Raw genomic sequence first — 24,488 nt, forward strand, 5'->3', positions numbered from 1 at the left:
AAAGAGTGGCTGAGGTGTCCTAGCAGCTTTCTTGCCATGTACCTTGTGGAGGCACAGCTGGCTCTGGCTCTTCCACAACTTCAGCAGGAGGCTCTTCTAGGGCAACTTCCTCAGGCTCCTCGAACACTTTAAAGACATGAGCTCATTTTAATGCCAGAATTGACTAAAACTGAAATAGTTTGCAAAAAAATGTTTTTAAAACACTAAGGAGAGATTTTTTTAAAAACACTAATTTGAATAGTTTCATTATTACCTTCAGGGGGAGGACTTTCCGGTTTGGGAGGAATAGCTTCAGGCACCCTCTTTTCTGGGACAGCTGCCTTTGGCACCTCTGGGACTTTAAAGATATTAGTATTTTCATTATTAGACAAAGTAAAGACAAACACACAATATCAAACACAGCAACATGAGGGTGTCTACCTTTTGTGGGTGGCACTTCGGGCTTTTTAGGAGGAGCCACTGGCACTTTCTTTTCAGGAAGAACTTCTTTGGGAGCCTCAGGCACTTGAAAGATATTAGTGAAATTACATTTAGGCATTATGAAGACCACTAGAAAAATATTTTCCAGAGCAGAAGAGATACATCATTTGAAGCCTAAAGCCAGTGACAAATACCTTTAACAGGTGGGACTTCAGGCTTTTTAGGAGGAGCCACTGGCACTTTCTTTTCAGGAACAACTTCTTTTGGAGCCTCTGGCACTTAAAAGATATTAGTGAAATTACATTTAGAAGTTATGAAGACCATTAGGAAAAATATTTTCAAGAGTAGAAGAGATAGATCTTCTGAAGCTTAAAGTCAATGACAAATACCTTTAACAGGTGGGACTTCAGGCTCTTTAGGAGGAGCCAAGGGCACTTTCTTTTCAGGAACAACCTCTTTGGGAGCCTCAGGCACTTAAAAGATATTAGTGAAATTACATTTAGGAGTTTGAAGACCAATAGAAAAAATATTTTCCAGAACAGAAGAGTTCAATCTTCTGAACCCTAAGGCCAGTGACAAATACCTTTAACAGGTGGGACTTCAGGTTTTTTAGGAGTCACTGGCACTTTCTTTTCAGGAACAACTTCTTTGGGAGCCTCTGGCACTTAAAAGATATTAGGTAAAATTACATTTAGGGGTTATGAAGATCACTGGAACAAAATATCTTCAACTGCAAAAGAATTAGATCATCTGAAGCCTAAGGTCAGTGACAAATACCTTTAACTGGTGGGACTTCAGGCTTTTTAGGAGGAGCCGAGGGCACTTTCTTTTCAAGGACAACTTCTTTGGGAGCCTCTGGCACTTAAAAGATATTAGTAAAGTTACATGTAGAGCTATGGAGACTACTAGAAAAATATACAGCAGAGGAATTGGATCTTCTGAAGCTTAAGGTCAAATGACAAGTACCTGTAACAAGTGGAACTTCTGGCTTTTTAGGAAGCACCAGTGTTTTCTTTTCTGGCGCAATTTCTTGTGGGACTTCAGGCACTTGAAAGATATTAGTAGTTTTTCACTTAGGTTAATGAGATAAATGGAGTAAAATATTTCTAAGATCAGAAGAGATATTTCTTCTGTAGAAACAGGACGGGTGAAAAATACCTGTGGCAGGTGGGGCTTCTGGTTTTTTGGGCGGAGCCTTGAGAACTTTCTTTTCTGGGACAACTTCTTGAGCTTCAGGCACTTGAAAGATATTAGTAGTTTTAGACTTAAGTTAATGAAGAGAAATGGGCTAAAATTGTTTACAGTAGGAGAGGAGATATCTCTTCTGCAGAATGAAGTCAGGGCTAAAGTGTACCTGGGACAATTGGAGCTTCCGGTTTTTTGGGTGGAGCCATGGGAATTTCTTTTTCTGTGGCTTCTTGAGGAACTTCTGGCACTTGAAAGATATTAGTAGTTTTATACTTAGGTTAATGAAGAGCAATGGACTAAAACTGTTTTCAGGAATGGAAGAGAGATTTCTTCTGCAGGATAAGGTTGAGCTGACATGTACCTGTAACTGGGGGGGCTTCTGGTTTTTTGATTGGTGCCTTGGGAATTTTCTTTTCTGGGACAACTTCTTGAGCAGCTTCAGGCACTTGAAAGATATTAGTATTTTTATAATTTATGAATGGCGAAGGTATATGTTACAATGATTGTGAGGGGTACAGACAATAAGTTTTTCTTAGCAGAGGAGAGGGAATAAATACCTTTTGCACGTGGGGCTTCCGGTGTTTTGGGCACAGCCACAGATACTTTCTTTTCAAGTACAACTTCTTTAGGAGCTTCAGGAACTTTGGAGATATTAGTATCTTTTAGTTAGAAGCTATAAAGGGGGAATATCAACTCCACATTTACCCAAGCAAATACAACTTGTGAGATCGGCAGACACTTCTATACACTCTTTCCCCAGGCCCCCCTGACTGACAATGTGTAATGATACCTACCTTTAGGAGGTGGAGCTTCTGGCTTTTTGGGAGGAGGCACTGGTACTTTCTTTTCTGGGACCACTTCCTTCGGTGGCAGCACTTCAGGCACTTCAAAGATATTTGTAATTTGTGTTTAGAAAAGGTGAAAATGATGGACGCCTTTTGCATATAAGCACACACCAAGATATTTTGGATAGCGATTGACATTTGTTTTCTTTAGAATTATATCATCTTTCTGTAGTAGGATTTTTAACATATAATTTCCTAGTTAAAATAACAGTTATTTTTCTCCTGTAGTTTGTATAGCTTTGGCATTACCTTCAGGGGGAGGACTTTCCGGTTTGGGAGGAATAGCTTCAGGCACCCTCTTTTCTGGGACAGCTGCCTTTGGCACCTCTGGGACTTTAAAGATATTAGTATTTTCATTATTAGACAAAGTAAAGACAAACAAACAATATCAAACACAGCAACATGAGGGTGTCTACCTTTTGTGGGTGGCACTTCAGGCTTTTTAGGAGGAGCCACTGACAGTTTCTTTTCAGGAACAACTTCTTTGGGAGCCTCAGGCACTTGAAAGATATTAGTGAAATTACATTTAGGCATTATGAAGACCACTAGAAAAATATTTTCCAGCAGCACATCAAAAAGCTTATCCACCATGATCAAGTGGGCTTCATCCCTGGGATGCAAGGCTGGTTCAACATACGCAAATCAATAAACGTAATCCATCATAGAAACAGAACCAACGACAAAAACCACATGATTATCTCAATAGATGCAGAAAGGACCTTTGACAAAATTCAACAGCCCTTCATGCTAAAAACTCTCCATAAATTAGGTATTGATGGGACGTATCTCAAAATAATAAGAGCTGTTTATGACAAACCCACAGCCAATATCATACCGAATGGGCAAAAACTGGAAGCATTCCCTTTGAAAACTGGCACAAGACAGGGATGCCCTCTCTCACCACTCCTATTCAACATAGTGTTGGAAGTTCTGGCCAGGGCAATCAGGCAGGAGAAAGAAATGAAGGGTATTCAATTAGGAAAAGAGGAAGTCAAATTGTCCCTGTTTGCAGATGACATGATTGTATATCTAGAAAACCCCATCGTCTCAGCCCAAAATCTCCTCAAGCTGATAAGCAACTTCAGCAAAGTCTCAGGATACAAAATCAATGTGCGAAAATCACAAGCATTCTTATGCACCAATAACAGACAAACAGAGAGCCAAATCATGAGTGAACTCCCATTCACAATTGCTTCAAAGAGAATAAAATACCTAGGAATCCAACTTACAAGGGATGTGAAGGACCTCTTCAAGGAGAACTACAAACCAGTGCTCAATGAAATAAAAGAGGACACAAACAAATGGAAGAACATTCCATGCTCATGGATAGGAAGAACTAATATCATGAAAATGGCCACACTACCCAAGGTAATTTATAGATTCAATGCCATCTCCATCAAGCTATCAATGACTTTCATTGGAAAAAACTACTTTAAAGTTCATATGGAACCAAAAAAGAGCCCGCATTGCCAAGTCAATCCTAAGCCAAAAGAACAAAAACATGTACCCTAAAACTTAGTGTATAATAATAATAAAATTAAAAAAAAAATAAAGAACAAAGCTGGAGCCATCACGCTACCTGACTTCAAACTATACTACAAGGCTACAGTAACCAAAACAGCATGGTACTGGTACCACAACAGAGATATAGACCAATGGAACAGAACAGAGCCCTCAGAATAATACCACACATCTAAAACTATCTGATCTTTGACAAAGCTGACGAAAACATGAAATGGGGAAAGGATTCCCTATTTAATAAATGGTGCTGGGAAAACTGGCTAGCCATATGTAGAAAGCTGAAACTGGATCCCATCCTTGCACCTTATACAAAAATTAATTCAAGATGGAGTAAAGACTTAAATGTTAGACCTAAACCATAAAAACCCTAGAAGAAAACCTAGGCAATACCATTCAGGACATAGGCATGGGCAAGGACTTCATGTCTAAAACACCAAAAGCAATGGTAACAAAAGCCAAAATTGACAGATGGTATCTAATTAAACTAAAGAGCTTCTGCACAGCAAAAGAAACTACCATCAGAATGAGCAGGCAACCTACAGAATGGGAGAAAATTTTTGCAATCTACTCATCTGACAAAGGGCTAATATCCAGAATCTACAAAGAACTCAAACAAATGTATAAGAAAAAAACAACCTCATCAACAAGTGGGCGAAGGATATGAACAAACACTTCTCAAAAGAAGACATTTATGCAGCCAAAAGACACATGAAAAAATGCTCATCATCACTGGCCATCAGAGAAATGCAAATCAAAACCACAATGAGATACCATCTCACACCAGTTAGAATGGCAATCATTAAAAAGTCAGGAAACAACAGGTGCTGGAGAGGATGTGGAGAAATAGGAACACTTTTACACTGTTGTTGGGACTGTAAACTAGTTCAACCATTGTGGAAGTCAGTGTGGTGATTCCTCAGGGGTCTAGAACTAGGAATACCATTTGACCAAATGACCATCCCATTACTGGGTATATACCCAAAGGATTATAAATCATGCTGCTATAAAGACACATACACACGTATGTTTATTGCGGCACTATTCACAATAGCAAAGACTTGGAACCAACCCAAATATCCATCAATGATAGACTGGATTAAGAAAATGTGGCACATATACACCATGGAATACTATGCAGCCATAAAAAAGGATGAGTTCATGTCCTTTGTAGGGAGATGGATGAAACTGGAAACTATCATTCTCAGCAAACTATCACAAGGACAAAAAACCAAACATCGCATGTTCTCATTCATAGGTGGGAATTGAACAATGAGAACACTTGGACACAGGAAGGGGGACATCACACACCGGGGCCTGTTGTGGGGTGGGGGGAAGGGGGAGGGATAGCATTAGGAGACATACCTAATGTAAATGACCAGTTAATGGGTGCAGCACACGAACATGGCACATGTATGCATATGTAACAACCTGCACGTTGTGCACATGTACCCTAGAACTTAAAGTATAATTAAAAAAAAAAAAAAAAAAAAATATATATATATATATATATATATAAAAGACAAATATTTTCCAGAGCACGAGAGATAGATCATCTGAAGCCTAAAATCAGTGACAAATACCTTTAACTGGTGGGACTTCAGGCTTTTTAGGAGGAGCCGAGGGCACTTTCTTTTCAAGGACAACTTCTTTGGGAGCCTCTGGCACTTAAAAGATATTAGTAAAGTTACATGTAGAGCTATGGAGACTACTAGAAAAATATACAGCAGAGGAATTGGATCTTCTGAAGCTTAAGGTCAAATGACAAGTACCTGTAACAAGTGGAACTTCTGGCTTTTTAGGAAGCACCAGTGTTTTCTTTTCTGGCGCAATTTCTTGTGGGACTTCAGGCACTTGAAAGATATTAGTAGTTTTTCACTTAGGTTAATGAGATAAATGGAGTAAAATATTTCTAAGATCAGAAGAGATATTTCTTCTGTAGAAACAGGACGGGTGAAAAATACCTGTGGCAGGTGGGGCTTCTGGTTTTTTGGGCGGAGCCTTGAGAACTTTCTTTTCTGGGACAACTTCTTGAGCTTCAGGCACTTGAAAGATATTAGTAGTTTTAGACTTAAGTTAATGAAGAGAAATGGGCTAAAATTGTTTACAGTAGGAGAGGAGATATCTCTTCTGCAGAATGAAGTCAGGGCTAAAGTGTACCTGGGACAATTGGAGCTTCCGGTTTTTTGGGTGGAGCCATGGGAATTTCTTTTTCTGTGGCTTCTTGAGGAACTTCTGGCACTTGAAAGATATTAGTAGTTTTATACTTAGGTTAATGAAGAGCAATGGACTAAAATTGTTTTCAGGAATGGAAGAGAGATTTCTTCTGCAGGATAAGGTTGAGCTGACATGTACCTGTAACTGGGGGGGCTTCTGGTTTTTTGATTGGTGCCTTGGGAATTTTCTTTTCTGGGACAACTTCTTGAGCAGCTTCAGGCACTTGAAAGATATTAGTATTTTTATAATTTATGAATGGCGAAGGTATATGTTACAATGATTGTGAGGGGTACAGACAATAAGTTTTTCTTAGCAGAGGAGAGGGAATAAATACCTTTTGCACGTGGGGCTTCTGGTTTTTTGGGCACAGCCACAGATACTTTCTTTTCAAGTACAACTTCTTTAGGAGCTTCAGGAACTTTGGAGATATTAGTATCTTTTAGTTAGAAGCTATAAAGGGGGAATATCGACTCCACATTTACCCAAGCAAATACAACTTGTGAGATCGGCAGACACTTCTATACACTCTTTCCCCAGGCCCCCCTGACTGACAATGTGTAATGATACCTACCTTTAGGAGGTGGAGCTTCTGGCTTTTTGGGAGGAGGCACTGGTACTTTCTTTTCTGGGACCACTTCCTTCGGTGGCAGCACTTCAGGCACTTCAAAGATATTTGTAATTTGTGTTTAGAAAAGGTGAAAATGATGGACGCCTTTTGCATATAAGCACACACCAAGATATTTTGGATAGCGATTGACATTTGTTTTCTTTAGAATTATATCATCTTTATGTAGTAGGATTTTTAACATATAATTTCCTAGTTAAAATAACAATTATTTTTCTCCTGTAGTTTGTATAGCTTTGGCATTACCTTCAGGGGGAGGACTTTCCGGTTTGGGAGGAATAGCTTCAGGCACCCTCTTTTCTGGGACAGCTGCCTTTGGCACCTCTGGGACTTTAAAGATATTAGTATTTTCATTATTAGACAAAGTAAAGACAAACACACAATATCAAACACAGCAACATGAGGGTGTCTACCTTTTGTGGGTGGCACTTCAGGCTTTTTAGGAGGAGCCACTGACAGTTTCTTTTCAGGAAGAACTTCTTTGGGAGCCTCAGGCACTTGAAAGATATTAGTGAAATTACATTTAGGCATTATGAAGACCACTAGAAAAATATTTTCCAGAGCAGAAGAGATACATCATTTGAAGCCTAAAATCAGTGACAAATACCTTTAACAGGTGGGACTTCAGGCTTTTTAGAAGGAGCCACTGGCACTTTCTTTTCAGGAACTACCTCTTTGGGAGGCTCTGGTACTTAAAAGATATTAGCAAAATGACATTCAGAAGTTACGAAGACCACTAGAAAAAATATCTTCAAGAGCAAAAGAATGAGATCTGAAGCCTTAAGTCAGTGGCAACTACCTTTAACAGGTGGGACTTCAGGCTCTTTAGGAGGAGCCAAGGGCACTTTTTCTTCAGGGATAACCTCTTTGGAAGCTTCTGGCACTTAAAAGATATTAGTGAAATTACATTTAGGTGTTATGAAGACCACTAGAAGAAAATATTTTCAAGAGCAGAAGAATTAGGTCTTCTGAAGCCTAAAGTCAGTGACAAATACCTTTAACAGGTGGGACTTCAGGCTTTTTAGGAGGCACCACCGACACTTCCTTTTCAGGGATAATCTCTTTGGGAGCTTCGTGCACTTGAAAGATATTAGTATTTTTACACTCAGAAAATACAGAGACGACTAGATAGATACACAGACATTTTCAAGAACGAAAGAGCTATTTTTTTTCCCCTGAGCCTGAGATCAGTGGTAACAAGTTCCCATAATAGGTGGTGTTTCAGGTTTTAGAAGAGGAACTTCTGGTACTCTTTTTGGTAGCCATTTCTTTGGGAGCTTCAGGCAGTTTGAAGATATTAATACATTTATACTTGAGTCACAAGAGTCAACACAGACATGATTCACATGTACACATCAAAATAATTTTCAAGGCTGGAAAGGTGGTCCTTTCTATCGCCCCACCCACTATCCCACCATAAAAAGACAGTTAAGAATGTACCTTTGACAGGTACAACTTCAGCCCTTTGGGGAGGATGCACTCTCTTTTCCGGGACAACTTCTTTGAGAGCCTCCGGCACTTTGAAGATATTAATAATTTTACATTTAGAAGTTACAAGAATCAACACAATCGGGAAACACATTTATACAAGAAAAGACATGTTCCCACCCCTCTAAGCTTCCAGCAAGATATACCTTCATCAGGAAGGACTTCAGGCTTTCTGAGAGGAACCACAAGCGTTTTCTTTTCAGGGACAATTTCTTGGAGAGCTTCAGGCACTTTAAGAAATTAGTAGTTTTATGTTTAGTGTTATGCAGATCACTAGGAATAGCAAAAATATTCTCAAAACTACAAGAGCTAGTTCTTGACCCTGAGAGCTTGGTGACTGGTACCTTTAACTGATGAGGGTTCTCTTTTTTTGGAAGGAACTATCTTGGCAGGAATAATTTCTTGAGGAGCTTCGGGCACTTGAAAAATATTAGTAATTCACATTTAAGAGTTAAAATGATTAATGGAAAACAGTAACCACAATAAGTTAGGAAATACAACCACATTTTCTTCTCTTCCCTCCATCCTCCCTTTGTTCCATCAATAGGCTGTCTTTTAAGGGGTTAGTGGATCCTTGAGAAGAGGTGCTCCCCCTCCTCCAGAACCTCACAGAGCTCTCGCGACACTCTACACTCTCATTATGAAGGATTTTTTGTTGAATGAATACTTTCAGCAGGAGGGTTTTCCGTTTTGGCAGAAACAGCCACAAATAATTTCTTTTTAGAGGAAACTTCTTGTGGAACCTCAGACACTTAAAAGATATTAGCATGTTTATATTTAGAATTTATGAAGAGTATTAAAAAACAGTTTTAAGAGCAGACGACAGATAATTTCTTCTTCCACATTTGTTCAGAGGTAACGTACTTTTCATACGTGGAGTTTCTGGCTCTTCAGGTACATCCTCAAATATTTTCATTTCAGGAACAACTTCTTTCATAGCTTCTGGTGCTTTGAAGATATTAGTATTATGGTTAGAGGTTAAAAGGATCAGTGGAGACATTAATTAAATGAGCTGAACCAAAGTGATTTTTATGGCTAAAAAGATGACTCCTTTAAAGAATCTGAGGAGGCATAAAATCTTGAGGAGAGAAACAAAATATTAATTGTCTTTGTTGATTATTCTCCAGTTCCCTAGCACCCTGTACATGCTAAGCACTCTAATAAATGAAGGAAGGAATGACAGGATGAACGATACCTTTAGTGGGAGGTATTTCAATTTCAAGGGGAGCAGCCATGGGTGTTTCCTTTACAGGGACAATTTCTCGAGGTGATTCAGGCACTTTAAAGATATGAATACATTGTACTTTGGAGTTATGAAGAGCAGTAAAGAGTTCCCATCATAACTGCACATACAGAACATTCCAGATGGGAACGTTCTCCCACTCCCCGCCCCCAGAATCGGATTCTTTTGTAGCAGTGTGAGTATTGGGTTATAGGCGGCTGTTTTCTTGGTCACCTCAGGCACTATCAACATTAGTAATTTTATTTATTGGAATGGTAGATGCATAGAAAATTAGATCATGGAAAGTGGAAACATTGATTATAATTAATGCTATACCTCTAGCTATTATGTTGAGAAAAATGAATTACAGCCACTTCGAAAAATCTAGGTTGGCTTTTTTTTGCATTCACACCTTAGGCATCTTAAAAAGGTGAGTGTTTTTCAAGTTTAGGAGAGAAGAGAACAACCAAAAGATTCCAGACTGAGAAAAAATATCAAAATATTCAGATATTCTTTAAATTACAGAATACCATGGGTATTATGATGAAATTATTGTTCTGGAGGTTTTAAAGCTTTTTCATGTTTTGACTTATCTAAAGATATTCAAAATGAAAAAAAAATGTATGATGCTTGAAAAATAAAAGATAGGCTATGAGAGGAGCAAATGAACATGGAGGGGAGATTTCCAGCTTTAACTGGAATTATTTTTCCCTAGGTTGGAGGATATTCTGGGAGGCTCTCAGGTGTTCTAATTCACACTGAATTAATATTTTCTTTGCTTTAAGACATGTTTTGATCATAATATGTGTATATATATTTTCTCTGGAGTCCTCATAAAAATACACTGACTCAACTATCTTTCATGTGTATAAGTTAAAGGTATTTTTTCCCTCTATTGTCTCTTGAGTGACTCACTGGTACATGAATACATTTGGTTGAGCTTCTACTTGGGGGATCCATCTCTGAAGTGATTTCCATTGTAGCCACTGTGGCTTAAAAGATATTAGTATTTTTACATGTCTTAAGTACAACTGCAAACATGAGATTAAAAAGCTGACTTTCTTCCAACTTGTACCTGTTGGTGATGGTGTTTTTCTTCTTTTAACAATAGGAGTTTCTCCCTCTGGAATGACTTCCTTGAAGACTTCAAACTCTTTAAAGATATTAGTATTTTTTTTAATTGAGAAAAGGCAAAGGCGTAAAGACATGACATACTAAGAAAGTTAGATATGTTAATATCATTTCAGAGATCTTTATGTTAGAAATGTTATTTTTGTTCTAATATTTTATCTTTGTATATTATATATGTGGGACTTGACTTTCTTGGGGGCAAGTCATGGGTCATTCTTTGTTGTGGGTATATCAGATCCTTTAAAGACAGTATTTTAACATTAGAGGTTGTGAGAATGTATATTAAACATTAAACATTTTGTAGACTGAAGACAGGATATTTTCTTCTTTAGATTTTCCTAACTAGAGAATTATACCTTCAGTTGGAGGATGTTCTGGAATTTCAGGAATAGCCTCAGGTACCTCCACCTCTGGAAAAACGCCTCTGGTTGTATCAGGTTCTTTAAAGATATTAGTAGGTTTACATTTAAAAGTTGTAAAAACAGTAAATTACATAAAGCATGCAATGTCTGAGTCATAAAGCCAAAGATATTAATCTGGGTTTGATGTATTTGAAATATACCTTTAGTTGCTGGTGTTTCTCTCTTTTTAGGAATAGTCACATATATTTTGTCTTCTGGAACAACTTTCTTGGGTGGCTCAGGCACTTAAAAGATATGAGTATAGTTATATTTATAAATGGTGAAGAAAAGTATTGAGCTTTTTAAAAGAAGCCAAAAAATAGTCTTTCTTCAGACTGGATCATTGGTGTTATATACCTTTTACTAGTTTGGGTGTTGTCTTTTGAGGTTGAGTCACAAGCACTTTTTCTTCTAGGACTGCTTCTTCAGATGCTTCATAAACTTTAAAGATATTAGTATTTAAATAATTAGGATGTTTCAAGGTGGATAAAGAATTGTATCAAGAAAAATATAATATATACTACCACATTCATCACCAAAATTAATAGTAGCACATAGAGGCAAATTAGTGGCTAGAATGCATTGGCTGGGGATAGCCTCATTCCCAGTTTCATGATATAAGACTCTAAGCATTTCTCTATGATCATGATAATAAAATGGAGGAATTGTTCAGGCAAGGACTATATAATTCTTCATTTTGCCTTAAGAAAGTTGTTGGTAAAATTGTCCTATTGGTCTTATTTTTAATGGGTTTTTCTATAAAGAACAGGGAAGATGCTGAATTGCACATTGAGAATTCTCCTATATTTGACCTACTAGAAATTCATGTAAGTCTTTTCCCTTTCTAGAAGCCTCATTATCAAATCACATCTAATATATGGTTTTACAGTTTAATACGAATGTAAAAGCCATTTAGGGTTTGGAGGCAGAAAATTAAAAAAATTAAATACTTAGGAAATAAGGCAAATAAAGACAACAAAAATTTCTCCAGCTTTTAGAAAGAAAAACTGTCTGAAAACAATAACTAAAGTCAAGAATAGAAAGGATATTCAAAGGAGGAAGTGATTATATTCTTTTATCTCAACTTAGTATAACAGGATGAACAACAAAAAAGTTGAGTTTCAACAGGAAATTTTTTAGATTAAAAAGAAATGGAAGAGGTCTGGCTGTAGTGGCTCATGCCTGTAATCCCAGCACTTTGGGAGGCTGAGGCGGGCGGGTCACCTGAGGTCAGGAGTTTGAGACCAGCCTGACCAACATGGTAAAACCCCATCTCTACTAAAAATACACAAAATTAGCTGGGCCTGGTGGTAGGCGCCTGTAATCCCAGCCACTCGGGAGGCTGAGGCAGGAGAATAGCTTGAACCCAGGAGTCACAGGTTGCAGTGAGCCAAGATCGTGCCACTGCACTGCAGCCTGGGCACGGCAGAGTGAGATTCCATCTCAAAAAAAAAAAAAAAAGGAAGAATATTTTGACTACTGTCATTTTTACTATTCAGGTTGTCGAACAGTATTCTATTCACAATATTTTACTATTTTGATTATTTCATAATTCAAATTATTTAAACCTAATTTTGTATGAAAGCGAAAAAAAATGTCTTGAGAATTCTTTTGAGGTTCGAGTGGCCTTGTAAACCTAGGGTCCTTTGAGCAGTTTTGCCAAAATGTTTCCAATTACGATTGTCAAGAGTAAAAAAAGGCCGGGCGCGGTGGCTCACGCTTGTAATCCCAGCACTTTGGGAGGCCAAGGCGGGCGGATCACGAGGTCAGGAGATCGAGACCACGGTGAAACCCCGTCTCTACTAAAAATACAAAAAAATTAGCCGGGCATGGTGGCGGGCGCCTGTAGTCCCAGCTACTCGGAGAGGCTGGGGCATGGTGGCGGGCGCCTGTAGTCCCAGCTACTCGGAGAGGCTGAGGCAGGAGAATGGCGTGAACCCGGGAGGCGGAGCTTGCAGTGAGCCGAGATCGCGCCACTGCACTCCAGCCTGGGTGACAGAGCGAGACTCCGTCTCAAAAAAAAAAAAAAAAAAAAAAAAAGAGTAAAAAAATAATAATGGTGAAACATTTTTGATTTTATAAAATCCAATTAAAATATTATTATGGAGTTAAGTTACTTCATGATCTGAGAAAATAAATTGCTTCAAAGCAAAAGACACTTGTATACAGAATGGGTTAGAAAATTTAACAAGACAACTGACTTTTCTAAAATCACACACTCTGATAAGTAGAGGATTTCTTTTTTAAATTGGTAAGGAAATATAGCTTGTCTGAGGATAATAGCCACTAAGATTATTTGAGTCATATATTTTTGGCATGTTAGGCTTTTACAAGAGTTTAGTATATTTACTTTTCAAAGCTATAAAGACAAACATAGTGAATTTAAGGACACAAATGAAACCAAAAAGAACCACTAATTTTTCTACACTCACTGTACATCTCTGTGTCTTCAGAAATAACAATAGGTGATTTTTCTTCTTGAACACTTTTCTTAGGCATCCCAGGAACTTTAAAGATATTAGTATATTAATTGTTACAGATAACAAATATAAGATACAAAATACAAGGATTTAATGTCACACACATTCACTTTAAACCATGAAAAACTAAACCAAGAGTTACTTCATGTTGTGATTAGCATCACTGTATACCTTTAGCTGGTGGAACTTCAGGCTTTTTCTGAACAGCTTCACGAACTTTTTCTTCTGGGACAATTTTCTTGGGTACTTCGGGTGCTTTAAAGATATTTATTTATTTTTTCAGAACATTATAGTTGGGTGTAAACATAGCAAGCCTAGAAGGGGCATCTAACAAGACGAATGCGAAAAACCCCTCAATTATAAGTCAACTATAAGTCAAATGTAGTCATTGCATTTCTCTGAATTGCCTTGTCGATGAGTTCTTGATTCATTATATCAGAAACACTTTGCTCTTTGGAGATAGTATCATTTTCTATTGTCATTTAGAGCACACTTTTTTTTTCCAGAGCTACTTCAGAAGAGCTTCCAAAATGAATTATTTTTGAAAGAGAAGTTGAGGGATCAATATTATTTAGTTATTAAATAAGAGGATCAATACAAATAATAACTTTGGGCTTATGTCTTTATGCCTAAAACATTGCCTCAAAAGGCAGGATTATGTTATAGAACATAAATTGAAGTTTATGTCATTCACAGCCATCTTGTGGCGTTGAGAGGAGAATGGTCTCTCTTACATAGTAAGTGAATAAAAAAGGACTTTATATTAATGATGAATGAGAAAAGGCAGTCACCTTTAGTTGGTGGAACTCTGGGCTCTTCAGGAACACGTACTTTTTCTTCTACCACAATTTTCTTAGGCACCTCCGGTACTTTAAAGATAATAGTAATAATTTCTTTTATTTTTAAATATACACTTTTTTAACAAGCAGAGCATAAGAGAGATATAAACACAGAACAGAACACAGCAACAATATAAAATACAGACATCACTTTATCAAATACATTACAGTATTTCAAATGCATTGAATTTAAAAAATATATAATAACAAAAATCCAGGGGAATTTCCCATGTTAGAATGGTAAGAACTTGAGAAGAAAAATTAACAGTACACCTTCAGCTGGTGCTATTACTGTTTGCTTTTGTGGAAGAGTTGCTACTTTCTCTTCAGTGATAACTTTCTCACATGCTTCAGAGACTTTAAAGAAATACGTTTATATTATTTATTAGATAGTTTTTTATTTCTATTGTGAAATTTAAGAGATTTACAAAAATGAACAAAGCAAGAACATTAAACACATATTCACTATGCATTTATATTTGCCAGGTTAATATAATTAATAATAAATAGAAAAACATGTGTTTATCAGTAAGCATGTTAGTGAATAGATAACCAAACAGCACCAAAGGAGGAAATTTGGGCTCATTATTTGGTTACTAGAGATATTTGCTTTGGTTGTTTTAGGTATAACAACAGTGACTGTCTTTTTTTGGTAGAACTTCCCTTGGACCCTCAGCTGCTTTAAAGATATTAGTTTGTTTTAGACATGTCAGAAACAAGAAATACAGAAGAAAGACATCAAGTGGAATGCAAACTTGTGCTTATAAAGCAACCAAGGTGCTATTGTATGTAAAGTTAAGTAGTAATTTTTCACCAAGAAGATACCTTTAGCTGGTGGCTCTTTTCGAGGAACAACTTTAGTGGGCGGTTTTTTTGGAGGGATGATTTTCTCAGATATCTCAGGCCCTTCAAAGATATTAGTATTTTGGTTTAGAATGAACTCTTGAAGTATTTTGGAGCACTACTACTAACGTTAGTACAATGAGGGGTCACAAAATTCTTTATCTATATTTTTTGAATTTATAACACACTTATTTCCAAAAGAGCTTTGATTTGATAAATATCATGTATATTATAATTTGCTATATATGCTAAACACATACACACACACATTCCTTCATATTACACATATATTATTAATTTGTGCAAGATCTAGAGGGTATTGCAGATAACTTATTTGTGCTATGGCTTGTCTTCACAGTATGCTAGAATACAGGTGCCATTAACAATACTTTACTTCCTTAATGTTGTTTCTCTAATGAAAGTATCATAAACTGGCAAAAGCTTTTGGTAAGTATTTCTCAGTTTGTGAACAGTTGACTGAAATGTTAAAGCAGTGATTATTTTGCCTGAACATGTAAATTCCTCAGTGAACTGAGGAGTTTCTTTTTCACTTCACTAATGACACTGGTCAGTTATTTTGGTACCTGTAACAATTGTGTAACATTCTTAGTCAGATTTAAAAAATAATCCCCAAATTCATACAGTGACCTCCTTAGATAAGTAGATATCAAATATTATCATCCACTAAAATTATACTCCATGTGGTTAAGAGATATTAATCTTTGTGTCAACTAGTTTAAACTCATGTTTAAAGTATTTCGTGAGGTTTCTAATCTTCCAAACTGAACACAAAATTTACTCTCAAAGGAAAGTTAGAGCAAGATATAAGAATTTATAGTATTTGAAGAATTCCCTATACCTTTAGGTGGAGCTTTTGGTTTTTCAAATACTTCCACTTCTTCAGCCTCAAAAACTTCTATTACCCTATGAACTTTTTCAACTCTGTGTTGTTCTTCAACTCTATGTTCTTCTAATTTGACGAATTCTTCTACTTCATGAAACTCATCTTCTTCAAAATATTCTTCAACTTCATGGAACTCTTCTTCTTCTGGAATTTCTTCCACTTCTGCTTCTACTACTTCTAATTCTAGTCTTTCTTTTACTACTTCTTCTTGGTGGAAGGCAACTGATACTTTTTCTTCAAGGACAGTTCTCCCTGAAAGAGCATCTATTTTAAAAGACTTATTTTTTTAAACACTGAAGAAACAAAGATGTACATTCAAAATATATATTTTTAAAACTGAATAAAGGCTTGCATGCAACAATACACAAAAATCCAAGATCTTTCCAAAAATACCTTTAGCTGGGGGAACAGCTTCTTTTTTAGGCACAAGGACTTTCTTTTCTGGGACTTTCTTTGGTACTTCAGGCACTTTAAAGATACAGTTTTAATATTTAGGACTGTTGAGAGCAAGCTTTCTTAGACAAAAGTCATCAAAAACAATCAAGACACAGAGACATGAAACATAAAAGTCTTAACGAAAAAAGAAGAGGAAGTCAGGTTTAAAAGAGAAGATGTACCTTTGGCTGGGGGTGCCTCTTTTTTCTGAACAGGAACAGGTACTTTTTCCTCAGGAATTTTCTTTGGCACTTTAAAGATATTAGGTGTTTTAGTTAGCTGAGAATGCTCAATAACACACATGAAATAAAAACACCAGAGACAACACCAACATTACAATAATTAAAGTTTTTCAGAAGCCACTCTGTACTGTGGGACATCCATTTTAGAGGCAATAAAGATACTTTCTCAAATCACTCATTTGTCCTAACATTCCTATAGAAGAAGAAATGTCCACAAAGTACCTGTGCCATTCTTTTTTTTTCTTTTAATAACAGGGATTACCAATATGGACCCACTTTTACTATTTTTAACTTGATGAAGACTTTTTTGAAGTGATTACCATTGTAGAGTATTTAAGCCCGGACACTGGCCTCACTTTCTGCTGTGCACTCTTATATTAGCTGAGGAGTCTACTATGACAGGGACCGCATAATCTAACTGCTTAAGAGCACTATCTGAAGCATTAAGTGAACTAGGAAGCAGGGAAAAGTAGACATTTTGTGATAACCTTGAATGCTTGGGCTAAACATTACAAAAAGGATGTGAGGCTCTTTAAAATAGTTATTATCCAAGCATTAGATTTGTTCCATAAAATAATAAATATAGTAAAATAATTATTATAACACAGAAGAAAACTCCACTTCACTTATGGAATAAAATCTAGAATGTGGGGAAGAGGGATCCATTGCTATGTGTATAAGTATATAGAGACATACTAATATATTAAAATTCTCAGCTAGTTAAGAAGCTTCTAGAATAATTCATACATAACCACATGCACACAGTTATTCATTAACATCCTAGAAAAGATTAAAGAAATGGAATGAGTTATATTTTTACGGGTCCTTAATCAGTTCACTATCTAAATGATTATAAGAAAGCAGTCAAAAAAGACAATATTGCTTTTTAGAAAGAAAATTAATGGGAATTTAAAGATATTAATAATGAGGATTTGATATACCTTTAGCTGGTGGCGCCTCCACTTTTTTAGGAACAGGAGTAGGTGCTTCAGGTACTGCTTTCTTAATCACTTCAGGCACTTAAAAGAAATTTTATGAACATTTTGAAAAGTGGCATGTGATGAGCAGAACACCACCCATATACAAATAAATAAATATCACAAAACATTGACTTATTTTTAAAAGATATTAGCAACCTAAATGGTAATAATAAATGCGCAGTAGGAACCCTAGAGGTGTAAAGGATATTACTTAGAAATCCTATAAGCAAATATAATACCAATTATGCAAAAGATTATCACACTCTTCAGGAATAGTAAAAGATTTTTCTAAAAAATGAACACTTTCACCAGAGAAATAGATTCCCCCCATATTAATATTAGAAACAAAATTAAAGATTGAAATCTAGGAGAAACTATTATAGTAGGGCCTGGTCAGAAAAAATTCAATCACCAATAACAAAATAATAATCTCTCATTCTTAGTTGTATTGCAGATGTAGAAAAATTTAGGGTAAAAAAAGGACACATAGATTCAGGTGCTAGGAATAATTAATCTTCACTTTATCATGGATACGATATAAGAAAAGCATACTGGTGAATATTAGATTTAGATAACTTCTGAGAAAGATTTGGAACACCAAGAATTTTAAATATTCATCCTTAAAAGCGGTTATACCTCTAGGTGGTGCCACCTCTTCAACTTCCTCTATGCTAGGTGGTTCTTCTGGGATTTCTTCTTCTGGAATAGGCTCTTCTTCAGGCTCCTCAGTCACTTTAAAAAGATTATTATTTTGTGAATTATTTTTATAATTATTTTGAATATTAGACTACAGTGATAATATCTGAAAACTGCTCAGCCTTTGAAACGCTTATGTAAACTCACTAGTTCTTAAAAAATCTCTACTGGGTCTTCAAAATATGTTAGGCATATCCCAGCATTTGTGAACTGGAAAGGACTTCGGATAATTTATAATAATAAAAAAATTATTATTATTATTTTTTAATGAAAGACTTGTTTGAAGTCAAACAGCCACTTGGGGTAGAAATCAGATTTTCTGCACCAGTTACTCAGGCTTAACCGGAATTTCTCTTGGATAAGCTTATTTTACAATTGCCTACTAAGTCATTTGATGAAAAATTTCCCACAGCAAATACAGTTTCCCTTCATGAATTCTAATTAAAATAAAACAAATAGTAAACAGACAAACAGGCTGAACATGCAAGAAGGAGATTCAAATAATATTAATTTGCCTGTCCAATTTCTATTAGGTTAATAATAATTTATTTTAGAATCTGAATATGTTGATTTCCTGGGGTAAATTGTACATTTACCTACTTCAAATATTAGACAATAATAAGACAAGGATGACTTTGAAATGTTATTTTCTTAGAAAGTTATCTACCTTCAACTGGTAGAACTTCCTCTTCTTTAGGGAGAATGATTTGTTTTTCTTCCACCTTCTTAGGCACCTCAGGAACTTGAGAGACATTGATTATTTTAGACACTTAAAATGCAAGAACCAAAGAAGAATAAAGACCAAGTTTCCAGTTTCCAACATAAGAGAGTAAATATCACAAGGCACATACACAAGATGAAACATTGACATTTCACGAATCGGTTAATGAGAAAAGAATAAAAAGGTTTGTGGTTGAAGATTAAGGGTTTTTTAAAGAGAAATTCTACTTTTTACTGCTGGAGCCTCTATTTCTTTTTTTTTTTTCCTTTTTTTTTTTTTTTTTTTTGTAGAAAGAAACGGATACGAAGAAATGGGTATTTCAGGGACTAGTTCCTTAGTTATTTTTGGCTCTTTAAAGATATATTTTTATTTTTTAGAAACAACATACATAGAGAAACAATGTAAAACACACCAACACCAAGTGAAAAAATGGACACAACACAAACTTGGGTGCAACAGAGTCAGAAATGACGAATGTGAATGACAGACCATACAATGCACACATTTATGTTGAACGTCCTGTGTGGATAGAACCACAGTTCAACATTGGTGCAGCAAACACATGCCTGTTATGGGATGATGTACCTTTGGCAGGAGGGGCCACTGCTTTCTTAAGACCAGGAGGAGGGACCTTCTTTTCTGGCTCAGGTTTCTTAGGTACCACAGGCACTTTAAAAATATTATTTTATTTTATAAGTTCAGTTTCACAAGCACAAAGACAAGTAGACACAGCAATAATATAAGTTGTACTAACAAATATGGAAACAGGACATTTTGACATTTATAGGTGAAGGAAGGAAATGGCATGGTCTAATTTACTTAGGAATAGCAATACCTTTGGCAGGGGGAGCCTCCTCTTTCTTGGGAATGACCACTTTCTTCTCTGTCACTTTCTTCTTAATCTCAGGCACTTTAAAGACATCATTTCATGACAAGGATTTATTTTGAAGGACAAAAAAAGAGAGAAACCAAGAAGTCCCCACACCCAGAAAGACCAACATGTAACAGTTGCTCAAGACAGGTCTGTAAATGCTAGTGGGGAGCCCAAATATTATAATGTAATTGGGATTTGTAAAGCAAGGGACCAGTGGCATATGTCATTATCAGAGGACAGATGCTATTAGGGTGGTGCAAAAATAATTGCGGTTTTGACATTACTTTTAATGGTAAAAACCGCAATTACTTTTGCACCAATCTAATATCATTTCATCCATTTAAATTTCACTAGTAGTTTATTGTCTAGAAAGTATTTCTGAATCGTTGATATCCAATAAAAGATCAGCTTTACTATTTCATTTGATTATATAACTATATGGCCTGATGGGAGGGTTATGCTGATTTTAAGCAGCCATGCCAGCATCTTTTGTAGAAAATATTATTGAGCTTTAAAGCACAAAAATATTTTAATTCTGTCCTGTACTATGAGCTGATTGAATATGTTAAATCTGGATACTATTCATTCAATGAAAGACTACTTTAATACCTTACTTTATTTTATCCTCACCATAATAGCTGAGCCCATTAAGACTGATATTAGCATCCCCAACTTACAGGAAAATAACTTCAGGCTCAGGTTGGTTAAAGGACTCACTGAGAGTAATACAACAAGGTGTAAAGTCAACGCTAAAATCAAAACCTGTTGGGCTGCCTTTTATATATATGTATTAGAAGACATAACTGTTATTCTGTGTTTTGATAAATACATTCATCTTTTTTTCTTTTTAGCGTGGTGTTAAAAAGGCATTTAATATAAATGGTTGAAGAAAGAAATTTAAGAATATTTATTCATAATACTTTTCAATACGTTTAACTATATAGTATACTTATTCATATATATTTAAATATATCTCCATGAAAACTATGATGTTTAATCAAATGATATGAAATCAGAACTTTTGTATCAGTTCTGGGACAATGCTTCCTTTCATCTTTGCTCTTGAATACTGCTTTGTATCAGTGAAAAAAGTAGATATCAGTGTTCCTGAACATCGTTAGAAGTAAATATGTAACTGTGTGATTGTCCATTTTATAAATATAATTTTCCTAAAACCCAGTTTTATCATAATTTATGTGGCGAAGCTATGGGTGAAGAATGTGTATTCACTTTGGGGAGGTGTACCTTTGGGTGGTGGTGGAGGTTCCACTTTTTTAGGAGCGGGAACAGGGACTTTCTTCTCTGGTACAGGTTTCTTTGGCACTTCAGGCACTTAAAAACATTTCATTTGAAGGCATTAAAAACCACATATACATGGTCGTATATATATATATATAAGAAAGAGACACATGTGAATAAGACCACAAACAAGTAAACATAATATGTGATTTGAAAAGACATTTAGATAATTTACAATAGACAGATACACAAGGCAGATACACAATAAGAGCACACATGTCTGGAATGTTTTCTAAGATTTAGATGGTCAATCACAGAGGGTAAAGGATTATAGATAAAACTGGAGATAAACAAAAGGATGGGAAAGCAGAATTCAACACAAAAGAGGCCTTGATGATTCCAAGAAGAGCTGCTATACCTGGTGCAGGTACTGGCACCTTAGGTTTAACTTCTGGAAGGACTTCTTCTTCAGGTACAAATTCTTCTTCCTCAGGTACATATTCTTCTTCAGGAGGAAATTCCTCTTCCTCAGGTGGAATTTCCTCTTCTTCAGGTAGAACTTCCTCTTCTTCAGGTAGAACTTCCTCTTCCTCAGGTAGAACTTCCTCTTCAGGAACAATTTCTTCTTCAGATAGAACTTCCTCTTCCTGAGGTAGAGCTACAGGAACTGGAACTGGTTCACGTTTCTTTGGCACTTTAAAGATATTTATTCAAGGGTACAAACATCACTTTTATGTAAAATATTCAAAACAATGAAGAAGCTTATGAAAGGCAAATATTCTGTGATCACAAAGCATCAATTATTATCAACATAAATACTAAGCATTAATTATAATTAGTAAGGCTGTATAACACCAGTTAGTTTTCTCTTTTACTGTGGCTCTGTTACAGATTAATGTACCTTTGGGTGGTGGTGCTTCCACTTTTTTCGGAACAGGTGTTGGTTTCTTTTCTTCTGGGATGAGCTTCTTGGGCACCTCTGGCACTTTAAAGATATTATTTATTTTAGGAATATGTTCTTTTACAATGTCTTAGAGCAATAGATATGAAAAAGAATCACAAAATACCTGACATATTTCTAAACAGATAGACATTTTAAAAATGTACAATGTAATGGGGAAATTTGTATGTGAGTATACATAGATGTGAGTTTTTTCCCCCAAGTACTTTAAGTGATGAAATGATGTACCTTTTGCAGGTGGAGCCTCCACTTTCTTAGGAGCAGGAACTGGCACCTTCTTCTCAGGCACAGGCTTCTTGGGTACCTCTGGCACTTTAACGAAATGATTTAGAGAAAAATTTTATACGACATAAAAATACTGATTCCAAGCATAGTTTCAAAAGATTAAGATAAGGTAATAAAAGTATGACAAAGGTATTCCAAGAAGCATTTTATTTTTAAAATAAAATATCTAATTTTCTCTAAAGAGTTGCATCCCAAAGAGTACAGAATTAAACCAATTAATTTTTTACCCATATGCAAATGTGAAATAAAAATATTGTAACATTGCAAGTTCATGTACCTTTGGCAGGTGGAGCTTCCACCTTTTTAGGAGCTGGTACTGGTACTTTCTCCTCTGGTACAGGTTTCTTGGGCACTTCAGGAACTTCAAAGATATCAAATAGAGTTAGTGTCACATTTTTCACCCATAGCTAAGATTTTAAGGCTGGCAATGTAAGGCCTTAATTGAAGCAGCATAGATATTCTATCAGTTTCACTTTAAGACTGAAAATTATAATAGCCACAAAACAAAGGCCAGAAAATACACAAAAATTAAAATAAAAAACACTGAAAAAAACGTGGACTGGTGATAAAGACAAGACACAATGCCTGGTAAATGATGGTTTTGTCCATTTTGATATGCAAAAAGAATGTATTTTACTTGAAGAACTTTCCACTAAAGAGGAGGAGCCAACCATTGAGCATAAGCATAATTTGATGGTAAAATTCAGAGATGAATACCGGGTAAACTGCTCCTGTGGCCAGTTGAGAGGTGCTTGTCATGGCATTAATGTTGTTAATATTGTCATGGGGAAAGATCTGCTATGGCTCACCAAGTTATGCTGCATGAGTGAATTATCATGCTATTCCATTGATGGATTATAAGGATGTACCTTTTGCTGGCGGAGGCTTCTCCTTCTTAGGAATAAGCACAGGAACTTTCTCCTCTGGCTTCTTAGGAACCTCAGGCACTTTAAAGACATTGTTTATTGTTAAGTTCTAACTACTAGTAACAACACCTCCATATAAAACACAGCTAATGTTTTTTAACAACAGATAGTGACAGACATACAAGGTTTTGAACTCAGAAGAAAGTTGAGTTAACTATTTCTAGGCAGATGAAGTCTCTTAGATACCCATCAATGAATGGTGGTGTACCTTTTGCTGGTGGAGCTTCCTTCTTTTTGGGAACAGGAACAGGTTTCTTCTCTTCTGGAACAGGTTTCTTGGGTACCTCAGGCACTTTAAAGATATTATTAAGAATGTTGGAAATTTTGCAGGAAAGAAATAAAATGTGAAAAGCACCTGTAGAAATCATATTTCAGCATCTAAAAATATCTGCTTTAAGCAATCATCAGTGCTGCCAATAACCCCCAGAATCTGACCAAATCAGACCCCCAAACTCCAAAGATCCTGTTGCACATCCCTTTGCAGGAGGCATCATCTACCTTTGACTGGTATCACTGGCACCACTTCTTCCTCAGTTATGAACTCCTCTTCTTCATGAATGTACTCTTCTTCTTCTTCTACAAGATATTCTTCTACATGGGTTACAACTTCCTCTTCAAAGGCAACCTCTTCTGGTTCAAGTTCTTTAGGCACTTCTGGCACTTTAAAGATATTATCTTTAAGTTGGACATTTGCCAACGACTCAACAAAATTAAGACAACTTAGAAACATAGGCCCATTTATAACAGAAGAAAAGACAAGATTTAGTTTTCCTACAAAAGAAGTTTTCACACACAGAACTGAAGAGGAATTCAACAGCAAAAGACGAACAACACATTAAAATGAATGCCATTAGATACCTCTAACAGGTGGTGCTACTTCTTTTCTAGGGACAGGTATTTTTTCTTCTGCGACAACCCTCTTGGGCTTCATGGGCACTTGAAATACGAAGTATAAGGAAATTTTATTTTCAGAAAAAGGCCACACAGCCAATGCTTGCTTTGCTGTAC

At 36.1% G+C, this 24,488-nt stretch overlaps 1 protein-coding gene across 1 annotated transcript in view; it reads right to left on the reverse strand.

Moving 5' to 3' along the window:
• TTN (titin) overlaps positions 1–24,488 on the reverse strand; it is a 278,608-nt gene that overhangs the window by 126,845 nt on the left and 127,275 nt on the right. Inside the window, exons 136-188 of the mRNA XM_030802350.1 lie at positions 24,339–24,416; positions 23,979–24,140; positions 23,689–23,772; positions 23,424–23,501; positions 22,832–22,915; positions 22,498–22,581; positions 22,210–22,293; positions 21,727–22,002; positions 21,315–21,401; positions 20,031–20,105; positions 19,142–19,216; positions 18,415–18,510; positions 17,740–17,817; positions 16,739–16,807; positions 16,515–16,589; positions 16,077–16,373; positions 15,200–15,280; positions 14,327–14,404; positions 13,707–13,790; positions 13,488–13,562; positions 11,413–11,496; positions 11,217–11,300; positions 11,011–11,094; positions 10,599–10,676; positions 9,166–9,249; positions 8,646–8,720; positions 8,448–8,531; positions 8,254–8,331; positions 7,809–7,892; positions 7,613–7,696; positions 7,421–7,504; positions 7,227–7,310; positions 7,060–7,143; positions 6,760–6,849; positions 6,327–6,410; positions 6,132–6,212; positions 5,936–6,016; positions 5,744–5,824; positions 5,555–5,638; positions 2,870–2,953; positions 2,703–2,786; positions 2,403–2,492; positions 2,166–2,249; positions 1,970–2,053; positions 1,775–1,855; positions 1,579–1,659; positions 1,387–1,467; positions 1,198–1,281; positions 810–893; positions 615–698; positions 421–504; positions 254–337; positions 43–126 (exon numbers count right to left, since the gene is read on the reverse strand). Of these exons, the coding sequence (XP_030658210.1) occupies positions 43–126; positions 254–337; positions 421–504; positions 615–698; positions 810–893; positions 1,198–1,281; positions 1,387–1,467; positions 1,579–1,659; positions 1,775–1,855; positions 1,970–2,053; positions 2,166–2,249; positions 2,403–2,492; positions 2,703–2,786; positions 2,870–2,953; positions 5,555–5,638; positions 5,744–5,824; positions 5,936–6,016; positions 6,132–6,212; positions 6,327–6,410; positions 6,760–6,849; positions 7,060–7,143; positions 7,227–7,310; positions 7,421–7,504; positions 7,613–7,696; positions 7,809–7,892; positions 8,254–8,331; positions 8,448–8,531; positions 8,646–8,720; positions 9,166–9,249; positions 10,599–10,676; positions 11,011–11,094; positions 11,217–11,300; positions 11,413–11,496; positions 13,488–13,562; positions 13,707–13,790; positions 14,327–14,404; positions 15,200–15,280; positions 16,077–16,373; positions 16,515–16,589; positions 16,739–16,807; positions 17,740–17,817; positions 18,415–18,510; positions 19,142–19,216; positions 20,031–20,105; positions 21,315–21,401; positions 21,727–22,002; positions 22,210–22,293; positions 22,498–22,581; positions 22,832–22,915; positions 23,424–23,501; positions 23,689–23,772; positions 23,979–24,140; positions 24,339–24,416 (4,845 nt within the window). The remainder of the gene's footprint in view (positions 1–42; positions 127–253; positions 338–420; positions 505–614; positions 699–809; positions 894–1,197; positions 1,282–1,386; positions 1,468–1,578; positions 1,660–1,774; positions 1,856–1,969; positions 2,054–2,165; positions 2,250–2,402; positions 2,493–2,702; positions 2,787–2,869; positions 2,954–5,554; positions 5,639–5,743; positions 5,825–5,935; positions 6,017–6,131; positions 6,213–6,326; positions 6,411–6,759; positions 6,850–7,059; positions 7,144–7,226; positions 7,311–7,420; positions 7,505–7,612; positions 7,697–7,808; positions 7,893–8,253; positions 8,332–8,447; positions 8,532–8,645; positions 8,721–9,165; positions 9,250–10,598; positions 10,677–11,010; positions 11,095–11,216; positions 11,301–11,412; positions 11,497–13,487; positions 13,563–13,706; positions 13,791–14,326; positions 14,405–15,199; positions 15,281–16,076; positions 16,374–16,514; positions 16,590–16,738; positions 16,808–17,739; positions 17,818–18,414; positions 18,511–19,141; positions 19,217–20,030; positions 20,106–21,314; positions 21,402–21,726; positions 22,003–22,209; positions 22,294–22,497; positions 22,582–22,831; positions 22,916–23,423; positions 23,502–23,688; positions 23,773–23,978; positions 24,141–24,338; positions 24,417–24,488) is intronic.

This window comes from Nomascus leucogenys, chromosome 22a, assembly GCF_006542625.1.
Source record: "Nomascus leucogenys isolate Asia chromosome 22a, Asia_NLE_v1, whole genome shotgun sequence".
NCBI classification, from domain to species: Eukaryota; Metazoa; Chordata; class Mammalia; order Primates; family Hylobatidae; genus Nomascus; species Nomascus leucogenys.